This window comes from Falco rusticolus, chromosome 5, assembly GCF_015220075.1.
Source record: "Falco rusticolus isolate bFalRus1 chromosome 5, bFalRus1.pri, whole genome shotgun sequence".
Lineage (NCBI taxonomy): Eukaryota > Metazoa > Chordata > Aves > Falconiformes > Falconidae > Falco > Falco rusticolus.
This window is the reverse complement of record NC_051191.1, coordinates 56,954,526-56,970,695: the sequence shown is the minus strand read 5'-3', so window position 1 is coordinate 56,970,695 and position 16,170 is coordinate 56,954,526. Positions and strand designations below refer to the sequence as shown.

The window sequence follows — 16,170 nt, the reverse complement described above, 5'->3', positions numbered from 1 at the left end:
GGGGACACAACTGAGCGCAAACACGCTGTAGCTTCACATCAGATTATATGCAGAAGTATTGATAGACTCATCTGTTTCTTGATCTTTGCTTGGACAAAGGCCCTTCCTACTGTCCCAGCTGTTGGAGTGCAAGTGTTGTGGAGATACCTTGCCCACCGAAAGGCAAATGTCTGTGCTGGCAACAAGTGGAGTTAAAAGCTGGTGAGACAAGATGTTGCCAAAAGCAGGCATTTAAGATGAATAACACTCTGACATTACTAGTTTGTTTATGTCTTCTGATCATTTGAAATCTCTTTAATTTTGCTTTCTGGTATTTCAAGCTCTTATGAGTCACGTTTTGAAGCCTTTCCCTGCAGTCATGACATCTAGAAACATTATTATAAAGTGTTTTCTTAAAAAAAAAGTTCGCATAATCCCAGGACTCAAGGCGATGAGACTTTGTTTAGTGTCTCAAGGAATTCAATAAAATCATATGTTTTGGCACAACTGAAACAACCCCATTTCCCTCCCTGAAAAATTCAGCTCGTGTAAAGCTCTGCAAAACCCCTGTTTTGCAGGGATATTTGGCGCTCTCTCAGGGGGATCAGCACTCCCTCACCATTCCCCGTTCCCCTAGCAGTAGCTCTCCACGTTGGCTCTCCAGCTCTCTAGAGGGTGCTGGGGGAAGGAAGCTGCTGTTTCCAGCTCTCCTTCCTTAATGCTTTTTCTCTCTATTACTGCACTTCTATTTCTTTGCCATTCCAGCCTGTCTGGAAATAGTGACCTGCAGAGGAACAAGAAGCATTAGGGCATCTGTGCCTGTGGGAAGCATCAGGCTGAAGTTGGTAGAGGTAGCTGGGGAGACCTTGGGATGGAGCTGTGTGAGAGCTTGCAACGCCCCCCTTCCACCATCCCTTTCTGTGATAGTTTGCCACAGAAGCAGAGCAAGTGCAACAAGCCGGCTCCTTCATGGAGACCCTTCTTTTCCATATCACCTCCTGCAAGCCTTGCCAAAAATCACAACTTTCCTTTCCAGCCCCTGCCTCCATTATCATCAAAACAAGGCAGACAAAAAATCCCCTAAACATACCTCACGCGATCAGTAGAAACTAAATGATATGATGCCTTCTGCTGTTGATCCTGTATTTGCTTCCCATTGTGTATGGTTTCCAAACACCTACAAGAGCACTGCACTGCGGCTGCCCTATGCTCCCTGCTCCCCACGGCACATTGTTCAGTCATGTTCATCTTTTATCCAGCAGCCCAGCAGTGACCATGCTTCTTCCTTTTCTACAGGGAAAACATTAGTAAAAACAGGAAGGCAGCAGTACAGCTTGGCACCAGAAATGCCATGTGTATAATCCCTAGCACTGGGGACAGAGAAACAATGAGAAACAATTAATTATAAAAAGAGAAGGAGGGAGGGAGGAGGAGAAGGAGGGAGGGAGGAGGAGAAGGGGGGAGGAATGAAAAACGTGGGAGTTTGGTCCACGGATGGTGAGGTTCAGTGACTGACATCCTGAATTCTTGGAGAGATTTTGGCTGCATGAGAATATAGCATGGTAATTCTGAGAGGATTTACTGAAGGTAAGAAGTATAAATAAAACAAAGGATAAAATAAGCTTGATCAATACAGCCAGAAAACACTCTGTTGGTGCAGTATTTCATCTTGCAAGGGTTGCATAAAGCTGTTGGTTTCTGTGAGCAGATATTAATGAAGCAGTGCAGCAGCTTCAGTAGCACTTTCTTTTGGAGGACTGTGAAGTGCTGGACAAATATACATCATGCATTTAGCACTGCAAGCAGCCTTATTTCGTAAATCTTACTATTCACTTTTTGCAGGCCAAGTAGTTAATTGCCCTAGCCAAGGTTAGGGCAGAAGCTTAATGACAGAACCAGAGAAATAGCCAGACAGAATCTGGCACAAGTATTTTCACCAAAAAAAAAATTGCTTTGCACCAGCTGTATGTCCCAGCCCCATCAGACAGAAAAAAAATAAATCAGAATGACAAGGATTAGTGACTATGAGCTGAAGCCAGACATTTAAATTAGGAACAGGGCACATTTTTAGCTGCAAGAGGTGACTAGTCATTGTATGATGAAGGAAAGTAGGCAGCTTTTCTACTTTGTATCTTTAGGGAAGTTGTTTGGCTTTCTCACATTCTGCCCTATTGCACCCACAGACAGACTCTGCTCTTGTTAGTCTCAAAAGGACTCACCTATGGATATAAGGAGACAGAAATGTCTAAATTCCCAGTCCTGCAATACAATACATGCTGGCAGTCTCTGAGCTCACCTGAAGCCTTGCTGATTTCAGTGGCACTCTGAGCAAGGACAGGGTCTGCTTGTGCTCATCAAGGTGCATGACTACAACCTTGAAAGTAATTAAATAAGCACAAGCTTCTGCTGCAATGCTGAAAAAGTGTCATCGTGTTTTAAAGCAGAGAAACTCACCTGTTGCTTTTTAATGAGATGGAAAATGCTGTTATACACATATTGCTGCAGCATCAGGACTTCTTCTTGATACTGGTAAGAAAACAAATCTTTATCAGTACTAAACCTGCCCATCCTTCTTTTATTGCAGACTCAAGACCTATTCCTATCATTATTTGTACCCACTCGCAGCTTTACCCACAGGAATGCTCCAAATGACATCGGTGAGACCAAGCTTATACAGAAAGCTAAACATGCAGAAACTTGTTTACACACCGAGGTTCTAAATTTAGCATTTTTTTCTGTCTTTGGCCAATAAAACCTTTTAAAAAGTAATTCTGCCTGTGTGCCTAAGTCTGCTTGAACGGCTGAATATTTGTGAACCTTGCGTGAAGGGGAAGGATCTGTAATCTTTATCTATTTGAAAGAAAGATATGCAACAAAAGAATAGACAAAGGACTTACAGGAAAGGGAGCTGGAACCCTCTGCATGACCTCCTGCAGCAAAACCCATCGTTCCATAGAATGAAGTTAATTAACCAGCAATTATTTCTGAAGTGCATCTGATCTAATGTATTTGTCACAAAGATGTCATTAAAAGAGTATCAAGCCACTGCTGGAAGTCAAGACTACTTAACACTCCCACCCTCACCACAATCACACTGCTACATGACTGAAACGGCACATTTCTTGCATTGCAGTCCCTTCAGCTTCAAATCACACAGGGAAATGTGCTCTTCCCCAAGCCCCCTGCTGCTGCAGCCTGTCTGCCAGCTGTCACTCACTTCAAGATATGCTACTCACACACCTGGAGGGCTCTTCCACTGACTTTTAATGTTAAGAAAGTGGTGGGAAAGATTCTTGTGTCTTCTCTCCTGCTTCAGCTGAGCTGATTCAATGGAAACTGTCCCTCCTGCAACCTGTCCCTCCTGCAACAGCCTACCTCAGCCTAGAAAGGGTCTTAGGGAAGAGCAACACCAGTGATCTCTGGTTTTGTCTGTATTGTTCAGGCAGGCACACAAACTATTTTACTGTTGTGTCTGACTTGAGACTACCAAGAACTGCTCCAGACCATGGTGGGTATTCAGAACTACCTGTCAACTGTTGTAGACATCTTCCCATTGCTGGCCTGAAAGCATGGTTTCACTATGTCCTTGTTATGGCCTGCAAACAGAGTGGGAAAGGGCTGTGGATCACCTTAGCAGAAGCCAGAGTCCAAGCTGAGACAACGGACACCTCTTGTGGTGTCTACAGAGCAGCAGTGCTGCTGAGAGCCGATACTCTTGTGTTTACCTGGGCTTAGTCTTCCCTAGAAGTTGCACAGAACACGATGCAGTTCTAAGAAAAACATTTCAACACCAGGCTCGCTCAGGGCTCTCCAGCAACCCCACCAAGCAGAAGTGTCACAGCCCTGCCCCTCTTCCCTCCCTACATCTGCAGAGGTGGCCAAAAGGTGCTTCTTTCTCTCAGAACTGAAGGCCTCAAGGTAAGAAATGGAGATGTCTCCATTCCCCCTGGACAAGAGGATGGGGTAACAACAGGGAATTTTAAATATTCCACTTCTGTGGGATTTCTCTCCTCAGGAAGGTGAGCTGACCATGCTCTCTCCTCCAGCCAGTAGGCAAGCTGGGGCACCAACCGCAGGCTCCCCTATACCGCCGAGGGGGCATGCTTCTCCAGGGTATCATTCCGGGAGCCCCAGGAGGGCTCCACAGCCACCGCTCTGGCCACATTTCCAAGTGCCCTCAAAGCTGACGCGCCAGCGCGACCCCCTGCTCAGGACAGCACAGCCCCGGCGGCCAGCGCGGCCAAGCTTGCTCCGCACGGCACCGCCGCCGCGCGGGGGCGGGGCTCGCGGGGGGCGGGGCTCGCGGGGGGCGGGGCCCCGCTCGCGCTCTAGCGCGCCCCGCCGCTCCCGCCCACTGGGCGGGGGTGGTGGGCGTGACCATCCCCTGCGGGTGGGCGGAGCTGTGGCCACCGAGGCGGGAGGGGGGGTGTGTGCGTGCGTGCCTGCCTGAGGAGCGGCCGCTCTATCCGGCGGCCTCGGCTGCTCTGGAGGAGAAGGGCGGGCGGGGGTAGGTCGGTCCTGCTCCAAGATGGCGGCGCAGAGGAGGAGTCTGCTGCAGAGTGTGAGTGGCACTTTCCACCCCGGTCCACGCACAGGCACCCCCCGGTGGGTGCGAGGGGGTACCCGGGCCACCTCCTCGTCTGCCCCCCGCAGTGCCGTGTGGGAAGGGGGAGGCCCGGCGGGGGCGGGGAGCGTTCCGCTTCAGCGGGGGGTGGGTTGCTGCCCTCTGCCCCCGGGGCCGCCTGCGGCTGGGAGTCCCCGCCACCCTGGCGGGCCGGCCGCTCTGCAGCGCTGCGGGCGGGGGCGGCAGGTGGCGGCGGGGGCCGCGCCGGTACCGCGGGCTTGGGGCGGCCCGGCCGTGTGAGGGGGCAGCGGCGCTGCAGGCCGGCGCTGTGTGAGCGGGCGGCCTGCGCCGGGGGCTGGGCCCGGGGTGTCTGACCGCGGCGGGGACCAGTCCTCCTGTCCTGGCTGGCCAGAGTCCGGCGGGGGACCCGAGCCTTCCCTGTGCTCCCGTGTCGCGGGGCCGCGACGGGCCGATTCACCACATGGATAGCTAGTGCTGTGCTGTACCCAGCGTGAAACTCTGGTGCAAATTTAACTTCTGCTCTCTTGTTAGCAAGAGCTGGAGGTGCAGCCAGAGCTCAGCTTCAGAGGGAAAGGAAGTGGTAAGTGATCCAGTTCTGCAGCAGGGAAGCTGAAGTTATCGGCTGGGGTGATGTGCTGCCGTGCTAGCGAAGGGAGGAGGGTTGAGAAGATTGTAGGGATGGATTTGTAACCTGTACTGGACCAGGATCCTCAGTTCAAGATGCTTGGGGTTTACGTGATCTCCTTCCTCTTTCTTTCTCATAGGAACAGCAGCCCAGTTGGACAGACGACTTGCCATCCTGCCATCTCTCTGGAGTGGGCTCAGCTCCAAACCGTTCCTACAGTGCAGATGGCAAGGGGACAGAGGGTCACCCCTTGGAAGATAACTGGTTAAAATTCAGGTAAATGGGTATTTAGTTTGTCACACAGGACTTGGAAGAAGAGGGTGGGGCCTGGGCATGCAGAGGTGTCTGGAGGAACGTGTTAAGTATGTCTGTGTCTCACAGACATCTGTGACCTCTTTGTTTCTGCCTCTGACAGGAGCGAGAACAACTGCTACCTCTATGGTGTCTTTAATGGCTATGATGGCAACCGAGTCACCAATTTTGTGGGTCAGAGGCTCTCTGCAGAATTGCTGCTGGGCCAGCTACATGCAGACCACAGTGATGCTGATGTGCGTCGGGTTCTGCTGCAGGTAAAGAAGCTTTCTTTGACTGGGAAAGCTTCCTGCTTCTCACACTACCCACGTCCTTCTTTTGCCACCAGGGGAGCAGCATCTGGTTTCTGTGGGGGTTGTAAACATCTGCCAATGGTTGCAGCTGCACTCATCCTAAGCAGCTGTAGTGCTTTGTTTCACTCCCGCCTCGTACCCATCTGTCCCCTTGGCTTTGTCAGCACAGTCCTGAGAGTTTTCCAGAAAGCTGCAGCTTGTCTTCACTGGACACGTAGGAGCAAGTCAGCCTGTGAAGAAGATGGCAATAAGTGAAAGGGGGAAGTTAATGTGTGGGGAGATGGATTTGTGAGTGCGCTTTGAGTGATAGGCAAGTTCTTACAGTCAACGTGCAAGATCAGATAGGTCTCTGACATTGCTGTGAATGTAATTTTTATGGTTTTGTCACCTGTTTTGAGCTGTTGCAGATTGTTTTTACAAGCTGTTAACTAGTTGCACTGAAATAATTGTGTTTCAATGTGATGTACTGATCCTTGAAATGTCTGTATGTATAGTAATCATCCACTCTTATGAGCCAGTCTTAGGGAGGTGGGGATGGGTAGCCTCAAAGGCATTGGATAAGAGCTTAGTTTCTCTTCATGGCCTTTTTTAGGCTTTTGATGTGGTAGAAAGAAGCTTCCTGGAGTCTATTGATGATGCCTTGGCAGAGAAGGCCAGTCTGCAGTCCCAGCTACCAGAGGTAATGTAGCCTTAGGAACAGAGGTTGTTGAAGGTTGCACCTTCCAGGTTACTGGATGAGGTTTGGGAATGTTAGTCAGTCTGGGCTGAGGGAGGCTGAAATTGAACGTGGTTTCTCTGTGGCTCTCTTCTGGGAGCTTGCATGAAATGAAGCAAGTGTCTTGGTGCATTTCCCAGAGTTCCCACTGTTTATACTGGCACTACGCAGACCCATCACTGGTTATCTTAGTAAGGAACTGAACATATCATGGGGAGGAGTTCATCCTGTACATGTGGCTCTTCCAGGACAAAGCTGTATGATGCGGGTGAGAAACAAGGCCTCAGATTTGCATGGCATCTGGGCAGGTGTGGATTCTGTTCTTAAGGTTCCGGAGACGACAGTCCAGTTCACCTGATTGGAGCTATGTCATTTGTTAGGATTGAACAAATAATTGTATGTCTTGCACAGGCTTGGCATGAAGCTAAGATATGTCAAGACAATTCCCCTCCCTATGGAATCTGATTCCAGCTGTGGTTTCCGTGTTGTGGACTGTGTATTTAAGCATCTCCCTCATTTTGGGTTCCAGGGTGTCCCTCACCACCAACTGCCTCCTCAGTACCAGAAGATTGTGGAGAGATTGAAGGTTGTAGAGCAGGAGATCTCTGGAGGAGCCATGGCTATTGTAGCTGTTGTTCTCAATAACAAGCTTTATATCGCCAATGTGGGTGAGTTGTTTTTTGTCAGCAGCTCAGTCTAGGCATTTCTGAGGATGGCTGTGGTTCTAAGAAGTGAAAGCAGTTTGCATGTGGGGGACAGTTTCTTTGGTCTGTGGCCAAGGAGTGATATGCTTGTTACTTACAGGAGCACTTGAGATCAGCCTGGCTCTTTATTTCTGCAGATGTTGGCTGGTGCAGTGTGCATGACCAAAGAACAGAGGGAAAGTGGGTTGAGAGGCAGTAGTGCAGGTTCATTGAGAAATGGAGAGCTTTCTTGTGAGGTACCAGCTCAGGCCTGGATGAAGAGCTGCCTAGCAGGCCTACTATGCTGCTAGCAAGGCTACTCTTGGAGATCATGATGAGACAGTACATGAGCTTTTCTCTTTTCTATTTCTCTCTCCTGTTCCTTTTCCATTTGGGTATGTTCTCCCTCTTAATGGCAGAGCTATCTGGTGCCTCATCTCACTGCTCCCACTGCAGGTACCAATCGAGCACTGTTATGCAAGTCCACGGTGGATGGGCTGCAGGTGACTCAGCTCAACGTGGACCATACGACAGAGAATGAGGATGAACTTTTTCGCTTCTCCCAGCTGGGTGAGTGTTGAGTTTCATGTTCATATCTGAGAACATCACATGCCTCCGTTTATCTGGAGCACCAGGAATGATTCAAGCCAATGGAAATAAATAACTGCAAAAAGCAGCTTACTGTGTTTTCAAATGACAAGTTCAGTGCCTTCTTTTTCTGCGTGTCTAGCTATTGTGAGGCTGTGGAGTGATTCACTGAACCAGCGGAAAACTCCTTTTTTTTCCAAGTTTTGAGTGTTAGTTTTATGTCTGACTGCCAAACTGACATTGATTTGCCCTCCAGCTATGTGATTGCTGAAGTCTATAGGAAGGCAGGAGTGGAAGCACGGAGCCAGCTGGTAGAAACTGGGTGGAGAGTATATGACTGCTTTTTTGGAGGCAAACCACATTTATGCTAGGTTAAGTTGTGTGTGATGCCGCACCCTTGGGATGGTGCATTTCAATATCCTTTTGTACAAGCTGTTGCAAAAAAAACAGGTACTCTGCAGACGGAGCCAGGCCAAGCACTGGCGTTCACTGCTGTCACATCAGTAACTATTGAACTCTCAACGCTGACATTTTGCTATAGGCAGTTGCCCTTTCCTTTGCAGTTTTGACATGTTTTCTTTCTTGGTCTAGAACTAGCCCAGACCACTTGTGTGATTGCTAGTACCGAATTCTTCTTACTTAGATACTTACGTTGTGTACCTTTGTTTAGGTAGAACTAACTGGGCAGTTTTCATTGGCTTCGCCTGGTAGATATGTTCTTATCTGGTGAGGCTGTTGATGTGGCAATTTTCTGCTTGTCTTATTCTATTTCTGGGTCTTGCCTTATTCTATTTCTCTTCCATTTCCTCTTGTACTCATACTCCTGCAGTAGGGGTATGTGCTGTGAAACAGAAGGCTGAATACAAAAATCCAGGGAAAGAGACCCTTTGACTGCCTTTCTACTGCCAAAAATGCAGACTTTAGCTGTAGTCCATAGCAGAACAGGGATCTGCTAGAAATACCAACCTTAACTTGGTGCAGCAGTGGCTCTCCTGCTGGCGGTCCCAGCAGAAGGGAGAGCCTGTGGAACAAGTCAGTGTGCAGAGGCTGTTATGAGGGCCCAAGGAGGTGGTTGTAGGGCTAGGCTGAAGCGCAGTGGTGTAAGAGGGTAGCGGGGATAGTGTTCGTCATGATGATGCTTGTGTTGCACCTCTCCTGAGGGGAGGAAAAGGTCTTAGGCCTTTGTGGCTTTTCATCCAGCACATCACACCTTGTTTAGTGCTCCAGGAGAGTTGCTGTGATTTAGACACAACCTCTCTGGTGTGCTGTGAGCCTCCCTGTATTTGTGTCTGTCAGTGGCATGTATCCCCCTGCCAGGAGCTGGCACATGAGCAAGGCCATGTTGATGAGTCAGCTTTGGTCTGCAGCAGATGGCAGAGTTGTGTCTTACTGCTGGGGTAGGTGTGGAGCCATCTGTGCAGTGAGGTTTGGTTTGACTCAGAGGGAGAGTTTCAGTTGGACCCCTGCCCTCCCCTTGTACTGAAGACAGTCATCTCTAGATAAAATCTCAAAATAACATTTTCTGCCTGTTAGCTGTAGGTATAACCAGGAAAGGGGATTTGCCAGAACAGACTGGGTAAGTGGCTCATCTGCTCTGAGTCCTGCCTCAAATAGTAGCTACACCCAGATGGTCCCTGTTAGAACCTTTTTCAAGATAGGATTCCTTCCTAGACCCTGCCAGAGGTGTATCTCCTTAAATTTATTTAAATAAATACTTGTTTGGTCATTGTCCTTTTTTTAGGAGTAGCCCACATCAGTTTGAGCATTTGAGCAAATTCAGTGCCTCTTGTTCTCCTTTTCTCCCTTTGCAATCTAGCGTATTAGTGAAATTGTTATGTGGAGTTTAGGAGCAGGGATTGATAATAGATGGAAGAAAAAGCAGAATCCTTCTCATATGTTTTCCTCCTTCCTGCCTTCTCCTCCCACCGCCCAGTCCAGAGCTGACAGGCGCAGATGTTCCCCTGCCTTTTCAGCAAATGCCTGTGCACACAGGCCAGCTGCCGCTGGTGGCTTTGGACCAGAATGTGGGCTTTGTCTCGGGACCGGCCAACTGTTGCATTTAGAGTGCGCATGTCAGGCTGTGTGCATCTCTCTCCTCTCTTCTTCCCAGATTACAACTAATGAAAAGGTGTCCCTTGGGACACAGCAAACTGCTCTTTCTTTTCTCCCTCTTGGGGTCCTGATGATTCTTTGGCATCTCGTTTTGTCTTGCAGTTCTCTTTGGCTGTGCCTATTTCTTTTCTCATTCCTGACAACCAGAGGAAGTCCTGCAAGTTTCCCAAAATCAATTAAACTTTTTTGGTTTTCAATCTGGCAGGCTTGGATGCAGGGAAAATAAAACAAGTGGGAACTATTCGTGGGCAGGAAAGCACTCGGCGCATTGGAGATTACAAAGTCAAATACGGCTATACTGATATTGAACTGCTCAGGTCAGAAAAACCTTTGTGGTTTCAGGCCCTCCTTTTCTTCATGACCCTTTTGTTCTCACCTACCATGTCACCATTAAATACTAAATAACACCGTCTCTTTCCAGTGCTGCTAAATCTAAGCCCATCATAGCAGAGCCTGAAATACATGGAGGGCACTCCCTGGATGGCGTGACTGGCTTCTTGGTGCTCATGTCTGAAGGGCTCTACAAAGCGCTGGAGGCAGCTCATGGGCCTGGGCAGGCCAACCAGGTGAGCCTACTCACATCGGAAACGTTCCTTCGGCTATTGACACGCTCCAGCAGTGTTGGCTGCTCTCATAGGGGCTTGCCTCCTCATCTGTCATGCGAGTGCTGGCCAGGTTGAATGCCTGTGCCACCCCATTCCCATCTGTAGTAATATGGGAGCTGTTTCGCTGAGCCAGTTCTTCTAGGTAGCTGCCTGTCCCTTAGGACTAGCCCATTAAAGGGAATGGGATGATTCAAGGCGCAAGGGCACATAGCAGCAGGTGAGACCGGCAAGCAGCACGGCTGGAGGAGTTGCCATAAAAACTCTTAGATGAAATGGCAGGAGAAGGTTTCCTCCAAAATCTCCTAAACTTCATTCCTCTTTTTTTTTTTTTTTTTTTTCCTTCTTTTCTTCCTTCCCTTCTCTGCTCAGGAAATTGCAGCCATGATCGCCACAGAGTTTGCCAAGCAGACATCGCTGGATGCTGTGGCACAAGCAGTAGTGGACCGGGTTAAGCGGATCCACTGTGACACTTTCGCCAGCGGTGGGGAACGATCTAAGTTCTGTCCCCGGCATGAAGACATGACGCTGCTTGTGAGGAATTTTGGGTACCCCCTGGGTGAGATGAGCCAGCCCACGCTGACACCAACACAAGGTGTGTTGGGGAGAGAATGAAACCAAATGGAGGGTGGAAGATAAGATCTCTTGGTTGACCCAGCACTGACCTAACATTGGGAGAGGAGATACTCAGTGTAGAAGGAATTTTCTTATTGAAGGTATTATTGGCTTCTGAGATACAGAGTCTGTGATAACTTGACAGAATACGGTACAGCACATAAGAAAGGCAGTTTAATATAAATCCTTGGGTTCTTTGGCCTTTCTTTGCCGCTGTGCACCCTCAGCCAATCATGTCTCCGCTGCATTTTATAGCTCTTGTTTTCTCCCTTCTCAGGAGGCCGTGTCTACCCAGTCTCTGTGCCGTATTCCAGCTCCCAAAGCACAAGCAAAACGAGTGTCACGCTGTCTCTTGTCATGCCTTCCCAAGGCCAGATGGTCAATGGTGCCCACAGCAGCTCAACTCTGGATGAAGCCACCCCCACCCTCACAAAGTAAGATTCCTGCTCTATTGCTACCTGCAGTTTTTCCCTGCACCTCACACTGTGTAAAGTGGTTGAAAAGCAGATACACCTGTCAGTTACCTGTCAATCATTCCTTTATCTGGAGTGTGGTCCTCCTGACTGCAGTATTGACAGCCAGCATAATGTGTTAGCTGGAAAGCGATTGTGTGAGGAGTGGGAATGAGTAAAGCGAGCAGCTCTGAAGCCAGCTCTGGGAACATGCCTTGGGAGCAGCATCTGCTGCTGCTGGTGGAGGGCATTCTGGCAGAGAGCAGCCCTTCTCTTTGGATCTTGTGTGCCAAGCGTGTTGGATGCTGCGCATGGGGGGGAATGTGGGTCCCTTTCATTTTAATAAGAGGGGCTATGCGGGTCACCTGTAAGGCTGCTGGAGACTTGCTGCGCAAGTTGGCTTGCTCACAGGTAGAGGCTAGGGTAGAAAAAAAGGATAAAAGTTAGAACTGGATTCTATTTGGATCCACTTTGAAGGATCATACTAGTTAGTGGCTCTGGTTTGGGTTCAGCCTTTGCCATGGAGTGGTGTGTGTACACGCTGCAAAGTGAAGAAGCTCTCTGATTATTGTATTCTGGTAGCTCCAGAAACAATGAGGCTGACGCACTAGAGCTGCTTTGGCTGCAACACAGGTCACGCAAGAATAGCTTTCCTTGCTGCCAGACTCTTCCCGTAAAGCTCATACTGTATGGGTATGGGGAGGCCAGCAGAGTGCATGCCTTTCTTTTTTTCCTTTTTTTCTCTCCTGTTTTTCCACTCCCTTTTTTCGCCATTCCTCTCTCTCCCCTGCCCCCCGGCTTCTTCTCTGTTCTTTAGAACGCCTGGTTGTACTTAAGGCCTTCCAGTTCAATGTGAATCAGGTATCTTTGGTGTTCCAAGCAATTCCAAGCAGTTCTCAACACTTCTAGTGCTCTCATAGAGCAAGAGACTGCAACTTTTTACCTGTTTGCTAAGGATAGCTTGATTTGTGAAGAAGCTGGCACTTGTTCTGGTGTTTTTCTTGTCCAGAGTATCAGATGGGGAAAAATAAAGATGCTTGTTTTCTCTCCATAGCCAAAGCCCAACTGTAACACTCCAGTCGACTAATACTCATACGCAGAGTAGCAGCTCAAGTTCAGACGGGGGTCTCTTCCGCTCCCGACCCACCCACTCGCTCCAGCCAGATGAAGATGGGCGTGTGGAGCCTTACGTGGATTTTGCAGAGTTTTACCGGCTTTGGAACATGGACCATGGTGAGCAGGGAGCATTGACTGTGTCCTAACATGGGAATCTGCCTCCTCCAGACACCCTGCACTCAGCTGCGTGGGCAAAGACTGAGGCAAGAAGGAGAGTGCTCCACTGGGGGCTGTGTTCTGCTGAGAAATAACTCCTATCCAGGATGTGCTGAACACTGGGCTGGGGAGTGTGTGCAGCACACTACACACGTGTAGCCTGTGCCATGCACCCAATCCTGACCGACCTCATTCCCTCAGAAACCCTGTGAATAGGGGAAGGGGTCTTGAATGCAACCCTTGCTGCAGGTTTTTGCAAATAAAGATGCAGAGAGGGCTCCCTCTGGGTAATGCGAGAGTAGGGGCCTGTACCAAGGCTGTGTGTGTGCGCACGTGTGTGTAGGTGTACATGTGTGTGCCTGTGCGTGTGTACTGTCATGATGTTTCCACAACTCAGTCCATAATGCTGTGATTCTAGTCTTCAACTCCTTAGAAGATACCTCTATTTTGCAGAATAAATAACTTATAGCTACACTTGGTGGCATCTGTGTGGCTTGCTCTCTTCCTTACAATGTTGTGTGGGGGTGTGACGGCTCTTCCTGTTGAAACCCTCCTGCTGAAACCACAATAGGGGGTTGCACCCTTGCAGCAGGCAAATTTCTCTTGTAAAAGCGGCCTGAGCCCTTGCAGGTGGCTTAAAAGCATAAGGTCCTTTTCCCATGCTTGCTTACTTGAGATTTGGCGCTGGATTCTGGCTTGGAGTTAAACTATAAATTAAGACTATTGGTTTTTGTAGGCAAAATGCACATCGTTTCCCTTAATGCAGGCCATCTGGGGAGTCGTAGAGGGCAGGTGGAGTTTGTAACGCAGTTTTCCTGCACAGGCTTCTGGTAGCGCACAGCAGGAGGTCACGTGTGGCTAGAACCAAAACGATGTCGTGATGTGGCTGCCTTGACGATGCAGATGTGCACCCTCGTGTCAGAGCGGAGAGGTGGGCAGTGAGGAGGGGAGGGTTCCCGCTGGGCTGCTGGCTACACACCAGGTCAGCCAAGGCCTGGACTAGCTGGCGGAGGCATCAGGCTCATGGCCGTCTTGCTCTTCAGTTCAGATTTTTGACGGCAGGCGGCAAGCGAGCCTCTTCCCTCCCTGCTCCAGCCTTCCCCTTCAGCCTGCCTTGCTGGCTCCCCAGGGAAGGGGCCTTTCTCCAGCAAACACGGCGAGGCCTCGGTAGCGACTGCTGTGCCACAGCTCCTGGTACCTCCGCCGGGAGTTGTAAGGCACCAGGCAAAGCCAAGAGGGGGCAAGAGGAGATCACAGGAGAAAGAGCTACTGAGGGAACCGGCCTAGGTTCCTTCCCAGATACATTTTTGCCTCCAGGCTGGTCACCTTAGGAAAGAGAAAGGGAAAGGGAAGGAGTCAGGGTGAAGTAGCAGCGGATGCTGCAGTCAAGGCCAGTGTGTAGCCAGGCCCTGGTGTGTGCAGGTTCAAGGCACTTGTGGCGTGCCAGCTTGGAAAGGAGCAGAGGGAGATTTATCCCTTTGGATAAATCAAATAGCCCTGAGTGCCCCAGGGCAAGATCCGAGTTCACTGAGAAATAACGTGGGCAGGATCAGAGCAGTGAGAAACACCCGTTTCCTTGGAAGGCACAACAGGGATCCCTTGCCCGTAGGTGGGTGGCTCTCCACCGCTGCCGCCTCCCGGTCCCGCGGGCATGGCTTTGCCTGGCAGGGTTTCGTGCAAATTGTGCGGGGCTCTTGGCTGCTGCGCTGCCTGCAGAAGCTCACATTTCCCTGTCGTGTAGTTCCCAGGAAGACTGAGTGTGCTGAACATGCCGGCACAGGCACCTTCCAACCCTGCCAGGGAAGTGGCTTTGAGTGGTGTGGAGGGAAAGGCAGCAGCTTTATGAGGCTTGGTGCCTTGTCCCTGAGGCTGACTGAGGCAGGGGCTGGCAATCCCTCACCTGTGCCCTCTGCCCTGTGAGAAGCCAGGAGTTCAGGTATCTGAGCCCAGCCTAGCTTTGTCCTGGAGTGCTCCGAAATGTCATTTGGCCTGGAGATCCTATCCTTTCCTCCAGGTTATTGTGTGGCTATTTGATAGGATGATGTGATCTTGGTATGGACTAAAATGGAGTTGAAGAGGTTTTATCCTATTCTGCGTTCCCTAACCTGGCACAGATTTAAATAGCTGTATAAACACGTCTTTCTTGCTTATTCCCCCATCCCATTTATCTATGGTATTTGCTAACTTACACTGAGAACAGTTCCAATGGGAAATATTCCAGCATGTGGATGCTCCAGATAAAAGTTTAAGAATTGCCAAGTGCACTTACACAGGCAAAACAAACTTTTCCTTTGGCGTAATTATCAGTTTATGAAATACAAAAAAATAAAGTAGGTAAGAGTGGGTGCATCACACTAAGCTGTGTTTGCAAAGCCACTGGAAAAAAAGATGAGGAAAATAAGGTTTTCTGTACATGCTATGTAAGCCATGGCTTAGGAGTCCAGGTCAAAGAAACAGACTGAACATTCTGTACAGGGGAAGGAGGCTTGGGAGCAAATGTTGGTGTTTAATATAGTGATGGGAAGATGTGGGCTGCAACAACGGTGGAAAAACCTCCTCTCCCTTGCCCCTTTAAAATGAAGGAGTGGATGGAAGAAGACAGAACCAGAAACAAGAGCAGGGGCCTTTTTGCAGTGTAGTGAAATTCAAAACCACCAGAAACTTAGTCCTAGGCAGAAAGAGAAAAACAGTGCAGCTATGCACCATAGACTGCTGGAGAGGAGCTGGCAAATTAAGATCGGAATATGCAGAGTGAGTCTGCAGTAAAGGCAGTTAATCTTATTTTTCAAGAGCTATCCCCTTGTGAGACAAGGGTAGAAATGACAAGCCCACGGGAGCAGTGGGGAGCACCTGTGGCTCAGGCTGAGGGTTGTTAAGAGGTGCTCAAGCTGTGGCTGGTGAGACAGGCTGGGAGAAGATCTGGATCCCCGTGCTCACGGGCAGGCAGTGAGGTGAGAGGGCAGCCAAGCTGAAGTGGCATGCTGAAGATTCAGCAGGGCCAAAGATGTCGCAAAGATTTTTTACGCTTTTGGGGAGGATCGAAGCCATGTGCCCCTCACTGTATGCCAGGGGTGTGGAGAAAACCCAGCAAAGACTGGTAAGGACTTTGTAGACTCCCTGCTGCCTTTGAGGACCTCCAGAAATAGCTGACAGAAAGAGGAGGCAATGTTGGGGCTGGTTTCAGTATGAAGCCTGGGGCTTGTGTTGCTCTGGACTTGAAGCAGTGTCTGTCCTGAACCAGCCCCCAAAGCCTTCTTTCAGCTTGCACTCTTCCTCCTCCCTAAACCACCATTATCCCCTCACCGGGTGGAGGTGCCTGGGTGGGAGACAGGACACA

The 16,170-nt window shown here is 49.6% G+C and overlaps 1 protein-coding gene across 3 annotated transcripts; it reads left to right on the top strand.

The window, feature by feature from the left end:
• Positions 1–4,389: 4,389 nt before the first annotated feature.
• Positions 4,390–13,315, top strand: TAB1 (TGF-beta activated kinase 1 (MAP3K7) binding protein 1). Of its 3 annotated transcripts, XM_037388820.1 has the most exons (12): positions 4,390–4,584; positions 5,096–5,144; positions 5,329–5,465; positions 5,605–5,758; positions 6,387–6,473; positions 7,039–7,177; positions 7,649–7,762; positions 10,098–10,209; positions 10,314–10,458; positions 10,867–11,089; positions 11,387–11,543; positions 12,616–13,315. In XM_037388820.1, the coding sequence occupies exons 1-12, from the start codon at positions 4,508–4,510 to the stop codon at positions 12,821–12,823; spliced, it is 1,602 nt and encodes a 533-aa protein (XP_037244717.1). In that variant the 5' UTR covers positions 4,390–4,507; the 3' UTR covers positions 12,824–13,315. The 3 variants fall into 3 exon arrangements, with proteins under 3 accessions (XP_037244717.1, XP_037244718.1, XP_037244719.1); XM_037388821.1 differs by lacking the exon at positions 6,387–6,473; XM_037388822.1 differs by lacking the exon at positions 5,096–5,144 and having other exon boundaries at positions 4,391–4,540.
• Positions 13,316–16,170: the final 2,855 nt, after the last annotated feature.